Genomic DNA, 18,988 nt, shown 5'->3' with positions numbered 1-18,988 from the left:
AGACGGCTCTTTTATACTTTAATTATTAATGAGAACTTCTCTTAGTTAATAGGTCCACTTAAATGAATCTCCATGTTCTACTGTCTGCAATAACAGACACTGCAACATTTTACAGATAACAGACGGTTTTCCTGAACGCAACTGGATATCCACAGTATTCCGATTCACTTTAACATAGAAAAATTTGTGGATACATTAAAAAAAAAAAAAAATCTATTAAAAATAAATAAATGGCTTCCAGTCCATTTGCAAAATATTATGAACAAACATCTCATTTGGGCACCAGAGGTAATTACAGGGTCTACAGTAGATTTTAAGGTCATTTGTTTAGAAAAGAAAAAAGTTTCAGCTCAGAATTGGGAATGCATCTAGTCTACAGAGCTCACGAGAACCAGAATATTCCTCTCCCTCTATCTGCTCTTTCTTCACCCACTTGTAGGGCAACGCTTGACTACTGTCTAGATCTTGGTGATCTTTGTCGGAGGTGTTAGATGCCACACTCCACATGTTTACTATCATCTGCAATGTAGACGACCTGACCAGATTTTCTGATCCCTCACACTGACAAAGCAGGTTAGAAAGCTCCTTAGTCAGACTGTTAATTTTATCCTCTCTTCCTTCTTGCAAATGCAGTTCAGTGCCTGAGCTCTGTGCATTTGGCAAGACGTTTTGTGCATATTTTTGCATGCTGGGTGATACCATGGTGTGGTCCACTGTTCTCTTCTCTATATAAAGCATGCTCAGTATGTGCCGACATGGCAATTTATACATTTTGTTGAAGTTACAAGTACAAGACCGACCATCAGTTGAGATCTGATGTGATTCTTCCAGAACCTGCACTCCAATGCATTGCTCTCGCACATTTATGACTTGTGTGGACTTTTGCACAACTTCCCATTCCTTTGAGCAAAGGTTAAATGCCAGATCATTGCAATGTTCCTGTAGAGATTCAAACATGGCATCTTGGTTTGTCAGGGTCGAAGGATGTACTAAATGAGGATCTGTGTTGTAAACAGGGGAAAGAGGGACATCAGACGGGCTTTCCTTGCCTTTCAAGTTGTTCTCTGCTACAGAATCCAGAGAATGGGGTGTAAGAGGGACATCAGACTGACTTTCCTTGCCTTTCAAGTTGTTCTCTGCTACAGAATCCAGAGAATGGGGTGTAAGAGGGACATCAGACGGGCTTTCCTTGCCTTTCAAGTTGTTCTCTGCTACAGAATCCAGAGAATGGGGTGTACTTTTTCTTTTCCTGATCATTTGGCATTTTATATTATTTTTCTTGGAAAAACGTAAAGAGCCATCATTAGGGTTCTCCAAGCCTTTGCTGTTAAAGCAGTCCGCATTCTCTACAAACTGTCGAATAACTGACTCCATTGAGTTCTGCTTTCCAAGCAGGTGGGAAATCTTACCCAATACCATGTTCAAACTGTCCATATAGGTACTACACGAGTGCAAGCCTTTTTTGACATGTGTGTACCACAGCAACTCACATTTAAACCAGTTTGTAGACAGATAATTATACAAATCCTTGTCCATTTTGGGCTTAAGTTTTGAAGATAGATAAGACAACGTTTGCGGAGAGGTGCAAAATATGGCATCTTCTATCGATTTACGGAGCCATTCCTTAAAGGATTGTTTTGCCTTCACATTCTTTTCGATAAAAATAACCGTGTGGTAGACAGACAGAAGAATCTGAGCAGAAGGGAACACCTGTTTTATTGAAGCACTGTGAGAAAAACTCACATCTGTAAAAATAATCTTTATTTTTTTCCAATCTGGATTGAAGTCCTGAAAGATGTTCAGAATATTGGACACCGTTTGTGCGTTGTCCTCTCTAACAAAGGAAAAGTGGACAAGTTTTCCTACACGTTCTTTGCTCTCGACCAAGAAAGCATACAAGACATAGTCATATTTAACATCCACTCTGTGTATTAGGAGACTCTCGGGGAACTTTACAAAGTGCTCACCCATTTTACTGGTCTGAAAGCACAACAGCTCGAGTACCTGCTCAGGCCCAATGGTTATTGTGGCTTTGGCACCTTTATCAGTGAGCAGGAAGTTTTTCATGAGTGTTGCTAATCGTTGCACAGCTTCTACAGAGAGTGAGCCGTCAGGGGATTCAAAGTCAGTAATCTCACTGAGGGAAGGAGCAACACATTTTACTTTTGACGGAGTCTTCACCGGTAAAGACTTTGCTTTCTGTGACAAATCTGTGGATTCCTTGGAGGAACTCTGTTTAGAATGGTCATCTGAGATTACGTCACGCCGCCTTCGAACGCGAGCTTTTTTTGAAACTGATGCATCATTAGCAGGAGTGAGTGAAGGCTGATGCTCTTCTTGCAAGTGGACATGATTGTTGTTTGCCTCCATTACGACCAAGCAATCCAGTCTCTCAACATACTGCAAAATGAAATAGGCTGGGCAGTGTTTTACTTTAGACTTATTTTTGCCACTGTATCCCCTCACAAATGAACAGCAAAATCTTGCATCAACGAACCTGCAAAAAGGATAATAAAGAAGTACAAAGATGAGTCTTCTGACACCACATGGAAAAAAAATTATGGTTACACACATATATACAAATATCCCACCCACTCCAATACTACTGCATTCACCATTACATATGAAGAGAGGACTGATAACTGGATCATTTACTAAAGTGTGAATCTAAACATTTAGGTCAAAACAGCAAAATAGGAATAAAACACCAACCTATCTTGGGTTTATGCACTAAATCCAATATTGCAGTAAATTGAAATCTGTAGCGGACAGTTAAGGTTACAATAACTAACCTGGGAAAAAGAAAAAAATCTCAATATCATATAGCTTGGCTATTCGAGGGTAGATTTTGACACTTTGAATCCACACATTAGTGAATAACACTATTGGTTTTGATGAATTCTACTTGTTCAAGCAGAAATGTGAAGATTTATTAAATTTAACTCTAAATCGTGGTCATCTGCAAAAAAGCAACTAAATATTGCGATTCCTTTTTTAAAAAAAAAAAATCACTGCAAATCAGTTTAGGGAATAAACCCACGGAAGTTTGAGAGGTCAGGTATAGAAACATTATGCAGAAGCAGTATGCCTAGTTTGAGCAGCAAGTTTAAAAAAAAGTAAGAATAACTGGAATTTAAAGGAACAAATATGCCCTTACTTTTGGTACATGCATTAAACCACACTTAGTGTACCTTCAATAAACTATCAACTGCACAAATTAAATACTACACTAAAAGGGATACTGTAGTAGGCAGTATAACTATTTCATCTCATTGACTTGGTTATAGTGCCTGGGGTCCCCCCATTTGGTAATGAACTATTTTCAAACAGTTTAAAACCACAGGGGCTTAGTGCTTAATTCAGATGATAGAGAGTATCTCTCAATACAGTAACAAGTCTATCATAAGAATACAATGTTGCGCAACTACAGCAGCTAAGAAAAAAATATTGCAACACACTTCCTAATAAAGCAGAATCAGTCGTAAACTGGCATCTATTGATGAAAGTAGGTACTGAACAAATATCTTTCTGGTACCTTAATCAAGAATAAATGCTGAGCGATCTATGCAATACACTTTAAAAGTAAACGCCAGTTCACCAAGTGCATGATCCAACGCTTTCCAGAAAGCACAAAGTGCAGCCTCTGTGGGTAAAAAAGTATTAAACCACTATTGCTATAGGAATAGAATGGTTTCCAATTTGAAGTTTCCCAAGTCGCACTGACTCTTAAGATGGCTAGATATCAAATAGTATATAACTCAATTCCCCAATACAGACATGATCCATAGTGGTAAAACAAACTCGGGATCCTGAGACTTAGGAGTCAATTCTTAATTAAACATAAGGTAAGTGTAAAGTCTCAGGATCACCAAGTTTCCCTGACACGCGCGTTTCGCCCACAGCTCATCATAGGGGAACCGATGTGCGGGAAATAACCGAAGTTATAAAAGTGGAGTAACCATTCTGAGAGGCAAGTTCAAAAATAGTCACCCTTAGATCAACCAATTAGAATCAAATTGATTGATGACGTAATAGGTTAGTCAAAGTTAACCCTAATAACTGCCAGAGAGGAATTTTAACCCTTGTGGGTCTGGAGGATCAATTTTAAAAGATTGGAAAGTTGTTATTCAGAGTTAAAGACTGTAAACCATATCCTCACCAAAAGATTATCGTACGGTGCCTTATCGTTTATGATAATGGGTGTGGAAAAATTAAGAGGTGAAAAATCACGTCCTAGCGTACTATCGGCCGCATATGTAACAATAATAGATAAATATCTATTATTGATGAGAGAGGTGGAAAAAGAATAAAAATGTGTAAATATTAATGTATATACCTTGGTTTATTATTCTATTTGTGAATATCAGTATGTATATACCTTAGTTTATCACTACATTATTCAACAGTTTAAAACCAATCCCCTCTCCCCGCCAGGAAGTATGGCGAGGAAGAGTTGCGAAAATTCCTTCTTGCAATACCGATTCACATCAGCAATAAGCGCTGTTAGGCTGAAAATGGTCAGCTGACACGGTCACCCACTGTTGCTCAGGCCAATGCTTTGTCATTAGCCCAAGCAGCACAGAGGAAATGGGCTGCTAGGTACTCATTTAGAATTAATACACTAAAAAGTTTTAACCCTGAATAAGATGACGCCAGGGGTTTCCAGACACTATAGCCACTTCAATGAGAAGACAGTTACATTGTCCCTTTAACTCATTTTCTCCCGACTTTTGTTTCTGCTGAGCATTGTAATCTGCCTGTGCACACATAGCATGCAAGTCAATCTTACAAAGCAGAGATATTTGTGATGAATTGCTAGGAAAACTCTTCAATTGCCAAGTTCTACTTAAACATGTTCAGAAATTACATGTTTTTCGGGAGTGGTTTGATTTTTTTTCGGCTACCGCTCTCATCGACTGCTAGTCTGTACCTTCTTCATATCACAATGCAGAAAGAAAGAAAGCTGAGCGTCAGAGGCGGGATGCGTCAGGATCCAAACTTCAGGGTTAAGTGGTTTCCAAAAGGCTTAACCCATGAAGCTAAAGTGGCACACAGACTCCAATGCCTCCATAGTTTAAATGAGTGTAGATTCAAAATAGATTAATAAGATTCCTTTAATCCAATTTTGCCATACCGGCTCTGACTGTTTTAGGACACCCAAGGACGCAATGTACATTTTAAAATATAAACGGTTCATTATTTGAAAGAAATCAATAGTACAACTTATAACCAACTTTCAATTCGCTACAATAATGTGTTTAGTTATTAAAGGATCACTATAGTGTCAGGAAAACAAACCAGTTTTCATCACACTATAGTGCCCTAAGGATGCCCCCACCCTCAAAGTCCCCCTCCCTTGGCGCTGAAGGGGTTAAAACTCCTTCAACTACTTACCTTAAAGGGACACTCCAGGCACCCAGACCACTTCTGCCCATTGGAGTGGTCTGGGTGCCAACTCCCACTACTCTTAACCCTGCAAGTGTAATTATTGCAGTTTTTTTTATAAACTGCAATAATTACCTTGCAGGGTTAACTCCACTTGTAGTGGCTGTCTACTAGACAGCCACTAGAGGGCACTTCCTGCATGCTAGAGCGTCGCTGGACGTCCTCACACTGTGTGACGACCTCCAGCGTCACTCAATTCCCCATAGGAAAGCATTTTCAATGCTTTCCTATGGGGAGCTCTAATGCGCATGCGCAGCATTGCCGTGCATGTGCATTAGATCTCCCCAGCCGGTGGGCGGGATCAGTCTCGCCCACCGGCCGACGTAATACAGAGGAGGAGGGGCAGCGGAGCAAGAAGCAGCGACGTGGGACATGTCGCTACCTCTGGTAAGTTACTGAAGGGGTTTTCACCCCTTCAGCAAACAGGGATTGGGGGGTCGGAGGGAGAGGACCTGCAGTGCCAGTAAAACGGATTGTTTTCCCGGCACTGGAGTTTCCCTTTAATCCAGCACCGGGCTCCTTGGCGCTGGTGACCTCATCCCCCGCCGACGTCAGCTCCCGAGTGTAGCGGAATGCGCTGCAAGTGCCAGGCGCGCAATTAAACAGTCCATAGGAAAGCATTTCTCAATGCTTTCCTATGGACGATCTGCACGCTGGATGCGAAACGTCTGCACCAGATGCGCTTCTAGGGGGTGTCAGGAAGACAGCCACCAGAGGTTGGATTAAAACCCGAGGGACCTGGCACCCAGACCACTTCATTGAGCTGAAGTGGTCTGGGTGACTATAGTGTCCCTTTAAGTCACATATAGATAATTCACATTTAATCTATTCCTCGATACTGACATGGTATTTCATCAACAATAACATATAGCCATTTTAAAATTAACCTGTAAGTGAAAAACAAAAAAACATACAAAAAGAAAAATCTAATTATGCAGAGTTCATCTGCCATCCTTACATGATATCGCGGCGCACCTCGTTTACGGCATTCCTGGAATTATGGTGTCGCACAGACACACTGCTCTGGAGGAAATAGTCGTAGGTGGCATTTTCTTTTAAAATCTTGTTGAAGTGATCGTAGCTGAAAAAACAACTGCCCTCCTGCATCGTTCCACCGCATCCACCTGGCGCCTTCTAGCCAAGTAGTCCGTTTAAATAATATATATATATATTTCTTTTTTCTAAAAAAAGAGATGGCAACTGGCTGAGCTGATAACCAGTGGGTTTCACAGGAACATATTTAGTATGTTTATATTAATATATAAATATCCCATCAGGATACTTGCATGGTCAAGGTTTCCAGGTCACTAGTGGTTTCTAGAGAGGATATTTCCATAGCCTGGTCTGTGGTAGCCCATGGGTGAAAAAAGAATAATAAAAAAAAAAAAATCAACTTTAAGGACTTATCTGCATAGACCCCAGATTTTCTATGTGAGTGTGAGTGGGCACTCAGAGCTCCATGTTGTTCATTCTGTTGGTGTAAATCTCGGTGTGTGTGAGGCCCTCTCTCAGGCAGGGACCATATACGTGGGCTCACTTCCGGTTGCTCCCACTGAGGTCAGTCCTGGCTTCCGGTGCCGTAACCGTTTATTCTCCCCTTTAATCCCCCTATGGCCACGTGACCTGGAATACCTGACCAGCTGGCTGCTTGGTTACTTAAGAACCAGCTCCGAACATCCGAGCACTTCCGGTAAGCAACGGCCAAACGAAACAAAACTCACCTCCTCCTATATATAGGGTTTGTTTAAAGCCACGCCCCGCAGTCCTTTATAGTTTCTGATGATAAAGCCACACCCACTCACAGATGGGCCAATGACTGCGAAGATGAGGACATGATTGGCATGGTTCAGCTAACCGGCCAATCAGTGTGTGTGGATGTGCGTCACGTGGTGAGATCGAACGTTCAGCATCGAGAGCCATTGGATGGAATTCACAAGCGGAAGTCGCTTTTTTTTCTTTCTCCAGCATCCTGTATAAAGGGGAGAGGGCGTTGCGATGGCTTGGCTTGGCAGGTTTGGTCCAGGGGTAGAGGAGATGGTCATGTGATCGCCTCTCAGTCACGTGATTTGCAAGATGGCAGCCTCCCTGCAGCCTGATGATCTCCCAGAGCCGGAAGAAGCCAATGACTCGGATTTGAGGAGTGTGCTGGTCACCAGTGTCCTAAATCTAGAGCAATTGGACAAAGACCTGTTCAGGTACCTGGAGATTGTTTGTTTATCCTGTTATCTAAAAATGATAATAAAACAAACAGAAAGATGGGGAATGCTTTGCTCATGAGTTCAACCTTTGAACACATTCCCAGCACCATAATCAGTACAGAATGCTGTAGTGGTTATGGTATTAGGGGTGCTCTGGCCCCCTCCCATTTGAACTTCTTATTTTATCTTTTTATCAGATTTGTTGTTACAAAATATGAGAATGGAAAATCTAGTTGAAATCTGGTAATTTTCCCCAAATTTTGTTCATTCGGAAAAAATCATTTTTTTAATAAAGAAATCTCATAGGGAGCACACTTTGGTTATTGTCATGTACTAACAAAGTCTCAATTTGGAGAATTCTTTGATTGCTTCACAGAAGGCGGTAGCAGCATAGAATAATTCTACCTGTGTTTGCAGAGCCCATGCTATTGTAATAGTGCATACATATTAGTGATTCAACCCATTTAACATAATTTTTACACAGGGGATCTCATCACTGGATACCAGCCACACAGAGATTATTTGGTGGTCAGATAGTGGGTCAAGCTTTAGTGGCAGCAGCTAGATCTGTGAATGAAGATGAGCATGTCCACTCCTTACATTGCTACTTCGTACGAGCAGGTAACATTCTATTCTTTGTACACAATTTGTTTGCTACCTCCCAATTATAGTGTGTGTGTGTGTGTGTATATGTGTGTGTGTGTGTGTGTATATATATATATATATATATATATACATATAATAGTGTATACACACACACAATGTATTATATAAAATGGAATAAGAAAGAGAACATTTGCAAGGCTTCTAAGGTGAATCCAGTCTTCATGGTGACCGTAGTCAAAGTTACAAACCAATTAGCTAGCACTAGTTCATTGTAGAATGCAAGTTGACATAAGGTAGTAAGTTGAAGAAGAATTGAGAACATTGATAATATGGGTGGGAAGAGTAATAAGAACAGTAATACCTATGAATTCAGGATCATTGAAAAGGTTTATGCCTGGTTTGCAAAAAATGAAGTGCTACTGATTTATTTATTTTTATTTGGCCTTTCAAATTGCGATTCCAGTAGAAAAATGATGTACGTGAATCAGTGTTAATTTCACCAGCTAACAATTTTCGTCAGACTAAAATTTTGGAGACTTAGTCGACTAAAACGAAAAGAATTCGATTACTGAAATATGGCTAAAACTAAAATGGCTTTTTAGTCAAAAGACTATGACTAAAACAAAATGGAAATTTGCTGCCAAAACTAACCATAGCGGCTTAGACACATGGGGGAGGGAGGAAATAAGACACATAGGGGGCTGTGGGAATGAGACACGTGGGTGAAATTAGATGCATAGCTGGGCTGGGGGACACACAAAGCGACAAAGAGGGATTGTGGAGAGAATGCGACAAACAGAGGGACTGAAAGGGGGTAGGGTGGAGGGTGAGGGCAAAAAAACACAGAGGCAGGGAATAGGTAAAAAATGACCGATAGGGGAAGGAGCAAAAGAGACAGACAGAGGGACTGGGGGGATACAAAGAGATATAGAGGGGCTGACAAGGGGCAAACGAGACAGAGGCTTTAACTAAACCCATTTCATCTTAGTCATGTCAACTAAAATCTTTTGGAGATTTAGTCGACTAAAACAATTCAGATTACTAAAATACGACTAAAACTAAATTGAAATTTGCTGCCAAAATTAACCCTGAAGTGAATGCAAGCCTACATGGGAAATGAGAAATTAAGTTATGCTACGACTATTGGCAAACCTCTCGCCTGTATGTTTTCCATGGTACCATCTGTCCACAAGGGACACGGCCCATGCAGCAAACTCATTTAAAGTTTACAAACTGTAATGAAGGCTGGTAGCTACGACACATGTCTCCGTGGAACATTTGGTCTCCTTCATTATGTCACCAGCTGCCTTCCCTTTGTCTATGACTGCGTGATGTGTCTGCGTGCTATTATAGCTGAGAAAAATTTAGAGATTCTTCTAAATGAGTTCAGCGGATTTTATTCTTGTAATAAAGTTAAAATAAGTTGATATCTTGTAAAAATGACGATGCTGGTACAGTAGCGGATGCCGCGATGAATTCATTATTGCATTATGGTTGTATCTTACTGCTTCGGTGTTAATGTCAGAAAGTCATCATGGATGTTTAGCATTTCTCATCTAAATACACACGCAATGCTCTTTTTATAGAACTGGTTACTTTGTACATCCTGTATGTAGCTGTACAGCATGGAAGGGATACAATTTAATGCTTGCCAGTTTCTCCAGATAGCAACCTTGAATACAGGAAATAGATATATAGCAGACATCTGCATTTTTCCAGAATTAACAATTGCATTGCAACACATCAAAAACACATTAACCCATTCTATGCAATTTTCATGTTTCATCGTATGCTTTCTAAAACTATTCTGTAAAATAAACTCAATTTTGCCTTTTCTTCTTTATTAGCATCTGTTCAGGTCAGCGTTTCCTCCATTAACTCTAACCCGGTACAATTAACAAGCGGCTGTAGAATTAAACCCCATGAAGGATCCTGTATAAGCAGACAAACTGAACTGGCTTGGTTAATGACATCGGGATAAGAATCTAGAACCCCAGTGCCATAGTATACTGATTAATGATAAATGCATCAAACTCTAAAACACTAAATCTTATATAATAGCTTTTGGTTGTTCCTCTAAGAGCAGTGTGTCTTTGCTCCCTTCCTCTTTACCATTTTCCTATACTGCTTTCCCTTAAGCGTGGCAATTTACAGCACTACTCAAGTGCACATAGACCGATCAGCCACAACAATAAATCCACTGAAAGGTGAAGAGAATAGCTTATATCTTTACAATGGCTGTCAAGGGGTGGGATATATTGGTCAACGAGTGAACAGCCAGTTCCTGAGTTTTATGTGTTGAAAGCAGAAAAAATGGACAAAGAGTGACTTTGACAAAGGCCAGACAGTGAAATCTAGACGACTGGGTCAGAGTATCTCCATAATGGCAAGTCTTGTGGGGTGTTCCCTGTATGCATTTAGTACCTCTCAAAAGTGGTGCAAAGAAGGACAACCAGCGTCATTGTCATGGGTACCCAAGGCTTATTGATGCACGTTGTGAGCGAAGGCTAGCTCACCTAGTCTGATCACTACAGTAGTTCAAATTTACGAAAAAACCTAATGCTGGCAATGATAGAAAGGTATCAGAACACACAGTGCACCTCAGTTTGCTGCGTATTGACCAGAATGCCTATAACGACCCCTGTCCACCACCGAAACACATTCAATGGGTGAGTGACAGAACTGGACCATGAAGCAATGGAATAAGGTTGCCTGGTCTGATGCATCATGTTTTCTTTTAGATTTTCCGGAGGATGTCTGGGTGCATTTACCTGGGGAGGAGATAACAGCAGGATGCACTAGGGGTAGGAAGGCAGGCCGGCAGAGGCAGTGTTATGCTATGGACAATGTTCTGCTGGGAAGCCTTGGGTCCTGGCATTCATGTGTATGTTACTTTGACACATACCACCTACCTAGAGATTGTTGCAGACCACATACACCCCTGCATGTCATGGTGTTCCCTGATGGTAGTGGCCTCTTTCAGCAGGATGATGCACCCTGCTACACTGCAAAAACTGTTCAGGAATTGTTTCAGGTACATGACAAAGAGTTCAAGGCATTGCCTTGGCCTCCAAATTCCTTAGACTTCAATCCTATTGAGCTTCTGTGGGATGTGCTGGAACAACAATTTTGATCTATGGAGGCCCCAGCTTCTACGACTTAAAGGGACATCATAAGCACCCAGACCACTTCCGCTCATTAAAATGGTCTGGGTGCAATAGCTCCTTCAGTTTGATTAATTGTTGTTACTGATAAACTGTAATATTTAATTTGCAGGGTTAACTCCACCTCTAGTGGCTGTCTATCAGGCCACAAAGGGGGTTTTAACCCTTTCAGCACCAACTTTGTATTACCAGCACTATAGTTTCATTTTAAAGGATCTGCTGCTAATGTCTTGGTGCCAGATATTTCAGCACCTGTTTATAGGTCTTGTGGAGTCTATGCCTTGACACATCAGAGCAGTTTTGACATCACAAGGGAGACCTACACAATATTAGGAAGGTGGTTTTAATGTTGTGGCTGATCAGTGCGCACCTAATTAATCTTTCTGCATATGTCCACAATAGGTGACCCTAAAGTTCCAGTATTGTACCAAGTGGAAAGGACTCGTGATGGCCGCAGTTTCAGTGTGCGTTCTGTGAAGGCTGTTCAACATGGCGTGCCAATCCTGACATGCCAGGCTTCATTCCAGTGTTCCCAGGAGAGTCCACTCAAGCATCAGTTCACAATGCCCACGGTGCCCCCACCAGAGGAACTGCTTACTAGAGAGCAGCTTATACAAAAGTACTTACGGTAATTACAGTTAATTACAGCAACTTATTTTGAGAGAATAACTGCGATTCCTGGATAAGTCTGGTATAGCCAGTGGAAACTCTAGAAGGAACAGAGCTGCTATTTTAAATTTGTTGTGCAGATATTTTCTTTATAAAATGAAGCATACTTGTGTGACCTGACCTGTTTGTGATGTCTTCTGCCTATCATCTAATAGGGATCCCTCTCTGGTGGAAAAGCACAGAATGGGCTTAAACAAGATCCTGGCACAGGAGGTTCCAATCCTGATTAAACCTATTAACCCACCAGATATGTTCCATCGTTCACCACAGGAACCACGCCAAATGTTCTGGGTACGAGCTAAGGGATTGATTGGTAAGTTGAGGATTTAAAACTCTGGTTTCAGCATTTAAAAAAAGAAAAAAGTATAACAGCCTGGAGTAGTTTTACCTTTGCCAGTATCAGATGTTCTAGGGTCTCTATTCCAACTGGACCTGGGAGTGTGTGGGGAGGCCTGCAAAACTGTTAAAGGGACACTATAGTCACCAGAACAATTACAGCTTATTGCATTTGCTCTGGTAAGTAGAATCCTTCCCTTTGGGTTTTTGCTGTAAACACTTTCTTTTCAGAGACATTACAGCCTAGTGATAACTCCACTTGCCACTCCTCAGATTGCTGCTAGAGGTGCTTGCTGGGGCAGTGCTGCACAGTGAGCAGCACTGCCATTCAGTGTGTCCACCCTCAGCATGCAGACACTGAACTTTCCTCATAGAGATGCATTGATTCAAATTATCTCTATGAGGAGATGCTGATTGGCCAGGGCTGTGTTTGACTTGTGCTGGCTCTGCCCTTGATCTGCCTCCTTGACAGTCTCAGCCAATCCTATGGAGAAGCATTGGAACTGACTCGGACCACCACTTCTGATGATGTCAGAGGCAGACAGGGGCAGAGCCAGCAGCTGCAGATTTGAATACAAGTAAGATTTGACTATATTTAGGGAGGCAAGGTAGGGCTAGATGGTGTTTTTACACTATAGGGTCAGAAATACATGTTTGTGTTCCTGACACTGTAGTGTTTATTAAATATTCTCCCAATTTGGTAATATATAAAATGAGAAATAATCAGAGGGAGCATGTGGTCTCCTGCAGTTGCAGACAACATTAAGTGCTTCCTTGCATCCCGAAGCTCAGATAATGATTCAGAGCACTGCTGTTGAGTTATCATAGCAATGCTATAAATCATTTAATGAGGACTGGATTGGAAGAGCATTTACCAGAGATGCAGACCACATGTTTCTCAACTAGACCACCAACAAACCCAGTCCTCTGCACCACAGGGAACTATTTTCTATCGTTGCTGGAAGCGGTTTAAAAAAAAAAAAAATCCAAAACTTTATAAATATAATACACACAACACACACTGCCATCCCACAAGACACAGCCACTTTTGCTGTGGGGATCTGTGATACCCATGTACTCTATGGATTTTATTGTGTTACAGTGATGCTCTGATGCGCTCTGCACAGTACTGCGAGTTGCATTGCTAAGGAGCTCTGTGATACATTCATACACAACATTCACATACTGTATATTACTGTGGAGTTGTATTATTATGGAGGTCTAAGACTCTGCAAATAACTAGTGTGTCACAGGGCTCTATAGCACAAACTCTATATTATTACGAATTGTATTGCTGTGGAGTTCATACATTCATACACTATCCTTTATTGTGAGTTGTATTGCTGAGGGTGGGGAGCAAGGAGAGGGACCCTTTTTCATTTCCTGCAACAGGGCAATGCAATTTCTTACTAACCACACTGAACTTAATTTCAACTACTTTTTACACCCTCCTGAGAATACAGCACTAGTCCACACACCTTCCCTCCACCCCACTGATATCCAGTGAAACAATATCACTGTGTGGCATTGTACACCCGGAGATGCTGTTGAGTCATCTTAGTGGAAATGTCTGCAGACTGTATTAGTGTAAATATTCACATGACACAGACAACATCTAATGAAAATATGATTGACTGCATCAAGCACATGTGCAATGCACCTCCTATTCATCTATGTGGGAACTAGAGGATAGGCTGGAAGCTCTGAGCTTTACATGAAGCTCCCTGATAGGCTTTTCAAAATTGTTTTTTGCAACGGATTTACTGTACAAGACAGGCAAAGTGAATGGAGAATTGCTTGTACATCAAACATTAGACTGACACTATAGTCACCTAAACAACTTTAGCGCAATCAAGCAGTTTTAGTGCATAGATCATGCCTCTCAGGTTTCACAGCTCAATTCACTGCTATTTAGGAGTTAAATCACATTGTTTCTGTTTATGCAGCCCTTGTCACACCCCCCCCTGGCTCTGATTGACACAGCCTGCCTAAACAAAAATGGTTTAAACTTTCAATCAGATGTAATTTACCTTAAATATTTGTATCTCTTGCTCTCTAAATTGAACTTTAATCACATACAAGAGGCTCTTGCAGGATCTAGCAAGCTATTAACATAGCAGGGGATAAGAAAATCATAATTAAACAGAACTTGCATTAAAGGAAGGATAAACATTAGATGACTCTTTACAGGAAGTGTTTATGAAGGCTGTGCAAGTCACATGCAGGGAGGTGTGACTAGGGCTCATAAACCACAGTGATATAACTCCTAAATGGCAGAGGATTGAGCAGTGGGCGTCCAGGGGCATGATCTAAACACCAAAACTGTTTCATTAAGCCAGGGGTGGGCAATCTGTGGCCCTCCAGATGTTTTGGACTACATCTCCCTTGATGCTTTGCTAGTATTATGGCCCTAAGAGCATTATGGGAAGAGGTAGTCCAAAACATCTGGAGGGCCGTAGATTGCCCACCCCTGCATTAAGCTAAAGTTGTTTTGGTGACTATAGTGTCCCTTTAACTTTTTGTTCCCCTAGTCATCTCATTGGAGACACTCTTGTTTTCTGAGCACATGATTCAACGGAAATGTTATTTCCTCCCATAAATGAGCAACATTAATTTGCACATGTGCAGTCCATCAGTGAATGTGTGCCATGCAGAGTGATGGGGGTGTGGGGACTGCATGGGTCCTGTAGTGAGTGTGCATCGGTATGCAGAGACTCCTTGAAACAGGAACAGATTAAGGGGGTGGATTATTACACACTTTTCTATACCCCTCTCCCCATTTAAATAAATTACGGTTGCGCAGAAACTGTCATAACAATGTTTAGTACATTTGGAAAATTATTTATTTACAGTGTCCCTTTAACAAGTCCCGGTTAAGTGCTATGTATGGTTTTATTCTTCGTTACGGAAAATATATTCTACTCATATATAGTTAAAATATATATATATATATATAGTTTTCTTAGTAAACAATATAACAATATACTGGTAACGGTAATGATCCCTTTCTTCTCCTTCCAATCCTTTGTGTTTTCAGGCCCAGGTGACATGAGGTTGCACTGCTGTGTAGCTGCCTATATTTCGGACTATTCCTTCCTGGGTACCGCTCTGCTTCCTCACCTGAAGCTCCGCATGCGTTTTATGGCATCGCTTGATCATTCAATGTGGTTTCATGCACCATTCAGGGCTGACGAATGGATGCTCTATGAGTGTGAAAGCCACTGGGCTGGTAAGTGGAGAGCATGATGGTAGGGAAGTTCACTTTATAAAAGATGAGATCCAGAATGTGATTATTTTCAAAAGGTCATTATGGATCCTGTGAAAGGATGGGGAGAAAGGCAAGTATAGGCAAGCACTTCTGGTGGAGTGGATTCTCACATGTCTCAACTATGATACTGTTGTATGGAAAATAGTAGTTTTTCTTTTATATCTGTGTCACCAATGAAGAATTGTTTCCTGTTGCACAGGGAACTGCCGTGGGCTGGTACATGGTCGTTTATGGCGAAGGGATGGTGTTCTGGCTGTGACATGTGCACAGGAAGGTGTGTTCCGTGTGAGGCAAAATGAACCCAGCAGCAAGTTGTGATCAGAAGTGGCATTAACCTACCAACAAAATCTCAGCAACCAGAATCATTAAATTATTACTTCAGATCTGAAAATCCATCATTACCGAAATAAGCGCTGTTGAAGGTGTTCTCCAAGAGCCAAGACCTCTATTTGTAAATAATTAGAATATTAACTAATTAATAAATTGTATTTTCAATTGATCAGGTGATGCAGTAATTTAGTTTTTCTCTTGAGTTTGTGTCCACATCACTACATCAAGCAAGAGGCTACAAACCTAAAAAGTGCACTATAGAAGACTTTCCTTGGATTCATGACTTGGTTGAGCAACCAGAACCGGTTGACTTATAAACTGGGTATCCCAAAAAACATCCTTGTTCTCACAACCTAAGGTTTGTAGTAGCACCATTGTATTTATTTTTTTGCCCTTTAACCCCTTAAGGACACATGCCATGATTCCCTTTTATTCCAGAAATTTCGTCCTTAAGGGGTTAAAGACAATCCAAAGAAGATAGCTGGCAGAGGATCTCCCAAAAATGGGAGAGTATTGCATTCCAGAAATCCCTCATATTCCCTTAAACACTCAGATTTACAGTCTCTCGAACGAGAACTTCTTTCAGACTGGGAACATTTTGTGTAGTATGCCCAGCCTCTTGTAACTTTTGTAAGGCAGCCTCTGAATCTCTCTTGTCTTTTCCAACTCTCCATGACAGCTGAATATGAGCATTCAGAAAAGGCATTAGCCAAGGGCAGTTAGCGTCCATTACCTCCTTCAAAAGTCCTACTGCTTGTTCACTGTACATTTGCGCTTCTACTAAAGTGTCCATCTCTTGGTGACAAGCTACCAGTCCTGCCAACACAAGCAGCCGATGAGTACTGGGCTCTAGAGGACAAAGCTTGTCTTGAAGGCGCCAAATATTTGTCCAAAGTGGAAGTGCTATATTATACAGTCCTGTGCGAGTGAGTTGTTGAGCCTTCTGAGTTTCTTTCAAATAAAAGAACCCCACGAAATGAGGGGACCAGCGCAGAGACGGCATTGATGACACATGGCACAAGAACTGTTCAAAGGCACGACTGCGCTTGGCAATGGTTTCTGATGTAAAGTTCCTATGCAGACGCTTACGTGGAAAAGACACGTCACTCATTTCATCTGGGTAGAGAGTGCGCAGGCGACGTTTTAACCGTTCCAGATCAGAGTAGCGGCAAGAGATATAGGCCGGAGAAGGGTCAAATTTTCCAGATTGCAGAACAAAGATGGTGTACACCTAGAAAGAGAAAAGCACCGATTTTTAGTAGGGGGAATAGTTTTTGCATTTTAGGAAATTTTAGGAACCTGAGGTATTCCTACCTAGGTGTTAGATTGGTAAACCTGCGGTTCTCAACCCCCGACTCAGGGCACATAACCGGGATGCTTGTTATTTTAGTGGGTATACATGTCATTTATATTCTATATTCCTGTGCTAGCAGAATAAAAAGCAATTATACACAAATAGATTTTTCTCATTCACTGTGTCAACCAGCTTTCTAACATTACCATGCCCCTTATACAAAAATATCCTTCATGGAAGCAGGCACTATACCTCAATTTAAGGTTGGTTATGTTTCATATTTTATTTATATATATTTGTTTTGCAGTTTGTGTTTTTAATTATAATATATCCTTATCCAGCTAATAAAATTACTTCAACGCACTGCTTCCTAGGCACAGCACCAATCAATCACAAGTAAAACAGGACATGCAGTCACCTTGGGGAGAAGCATGTGCAAGGCCCTTCCACATCCGTCCTTTATGCCAACTTATTGATAATTCCAGCTAGAGGTTGAGCTCTGTATGTAAGCGCTATCTGCCAGTTCGATAAATGTATCAAAGGAATGGCTGCAGGGATAGAATCCTTACATTGTAACCACCTCAATAAGTTGGAGTGATTGTGATGCATAGAGCGTCCCTTTAAATCATTATGCTCCTGTATCCATTCATCTGATTGATTGTTTATTTATTCAGTGGATTCTAATATCTTGCAGAGTAATTTCATTCATGCCTCTGTGTGGGTACTACATGTGACTGCTAAACTATGCTTAAAGGATCACTATAGTGCCCTAAGGGTGCCCCAATCCTCAGGGTCCCCCTCCCGTGGCGCTGAAGGGGTTAAAACCCCTTCAGCCACTTACCCTAATCCAGGGCCGGGCTTCCTCGGCGCTGGTGACCTCTCCTCCCCTGCCGACTTCAGCTCCCGAGTGGAGCGGAATGCGCATTCAAACAGTCCATTGGAAAGCATTTCTCAATGCTTTCCTATGGACGTTCTGCACGCTGGATGCGAATTTTGCATCCAGCGTTTCAGATGCGCCTCTAGCGGCTGTCAGGATTGCCATTCTTTAATCCCACTAGAGGGTGTCACCTGACCATTTTTAGCCACTGAATTCAATTATGTGCATATTCCTATGCATAGCATTGACATTAGCCAGCCTTGAATTCTAGTACTGGACTGGCTAATAAGGCTTCTGTGACAACAAATCACTGAAGTAGTCATGGTGCTTTGCAAAACCCTTTAGTATACCTTTAAAACAAGTGCAATGTATGGAAAAAAAAAGTTAAAGCAAGTCATAGAAACATTGTTTTAACCACTTAAGGACACATGACATGTCATGATTCCCTTTTATTCCAGAAGTTTGGTCCTTAAGGGGTTAAAGGTATTTCATCATAGACCCGTATCTATGCACTAGAATGATCTCTTATTAGTATTCTGATTAATTTATTTTAAATAAGGCTGTCGTAGTTGCCAAGTTCCAATGGTCACATTACAAATGTACACTTACATTTTACAGAAAAGTGTTTTCTGAGTGTAAACTTTACATTTACAGCAACATCTACCTTCCCTGAAACTAAAGTAAGCTGAGGAATACTGTTATCTATTATAGACAAGTATGCAACTATGATAATGCTCCAATCGGCACATGTTAATGTACTTTGGTACATATAAACAAGTGTGCCAAAGATCACTTTATCTT

The 18,988-nt window shown here is 41.2% G+C and overlaps 3 protein-coding genes across 4 annotated transcripts in view; 1 reads left to right on the top strand and 2 right to left on the bottom strand.

The window, feature by feature from the left end:
• Nucleotides 1-331: 331 nt before the first annotated feature.
• On the bottom strand, nt 332-6,571 carry ZSWIM3 (zinc finger SWIM-type containing 3). The gene is made up of 2 exons (XM_063425489.1): nt 6,404-6,571; nt 332-2,497 (listed from the first exon to the last, which is right to left on the bottom strand). The coding sequence occupies exons 1-2, from the start codon at nt 6,550-6,552 to the stop codon at nt 346-348; spliced, it is 2,301 nt and encodes a 766-aa protein (XP_063281559.1). The 5' UTR covers nt 6,553-6,571; the 3' UTR covers nt 332-345.
• An 865-nt stretch (nt 6,572-7,436) lies between these two features.
• ACOT8 (acyl-CoA thioesterase 8) lies at nt 7,437-16,185 on the top strand. The gene is made up of 6 exons (XM_063459155.1): nt 7,437-7,640; nt 8,128-8,264; nt 11,816-12,041; nt 12,238-12,395; nt 15,456-15,647; nt 15,886-16,185. Exons 1-6 carry the CDS (start codon nt 7,519-7,521, stop codon nt 16,002-16,004), a joined length of 954 nt encoding a protein of 317 aa, XP_063315225.1. The 5' UTR covers nt 7,437-7,518; the 3' UTR covers nt 16,005-16,185.
• SNX21 (sorting nexin family member 21) overlaps nt 16,184-18,988 on the bottom strand; it is a 55,180-nt gene continuing 52,375 nt past the window's right edge. For both annotated transcript variants that reach the window (XM_063459153.1, XM_063459154.1), the window contains 2 exons: nt 16,482-17,247; nt 16,184-16,418 (listed from right to left, as the gene is read on the bottom strand). In XM_063459153.1, coding sequence (XP_063315223.1) covers nt 16,558-17,247 — 690 coding nt within the window. In that variant the 3' untranslated portion in view covers nt 16,184-16,418; nt 16,482-16,557. The remainder of the gene's footprint in view (nt 16,419-16,481; nt 17,248-18,988) is intronic.

This window comes from Pelobates fuscus, chromosome 6, assembly GCF_036172605.1.
Source record: "Pelobates fuscus isolate aPelFus1 chromosome 6, aPelFus1.pri, whole genome shotgun sequence".
In the NCBI taxonomy this organism is placed as follows: Eukaryota; Metazoa; Chordata; class Amphibia; order Anura; family Pelobatidae; genus Pelobates; species Pelobates fuscus.
This window is presented reverse-complemented; position numbering and strand designations above follow the sequence as displayed.

Bases quoted from the DNA above. Each gene is read 5' to 3' on its own strand.
- ACOT8 (XM_063459155.1), top strand. From the start codon at position 7,519: ATGGCAGCCTCCCTGCAGCCTGATGATCTCCCAGAGCCGGAAGAAGCC. The intron at 7,641-8,127 runs GTACCTGGAGAT...ATTTTTACACAG, and splicing joins TTGGACAAAGACCTGTTCAG to GGGATCTCATCACTGGATAC. The intron at 8,265-11,815 runs GTAACATTCTAT...TGTCCACAATAG, and splicing joins TTGCTACTTCGTACGAGCAG to GTGACCCTAAAGTTCCAGTA.
- ZSWIM3 (XM_063425489.1), bottom strand. From the start codon at position 6,552: ATGCAGGAGGGCAGTTGTTTTTTCAGCTACGATCACTTCAACAAGATT. The intron at 2,498-6,403 runs GTAAGGATGGCA...TCCTTTTTGCAG, and splicing joins GAGGTGCGCCGCGATATCAT to GTTCGTTGATGCAAGATTTT.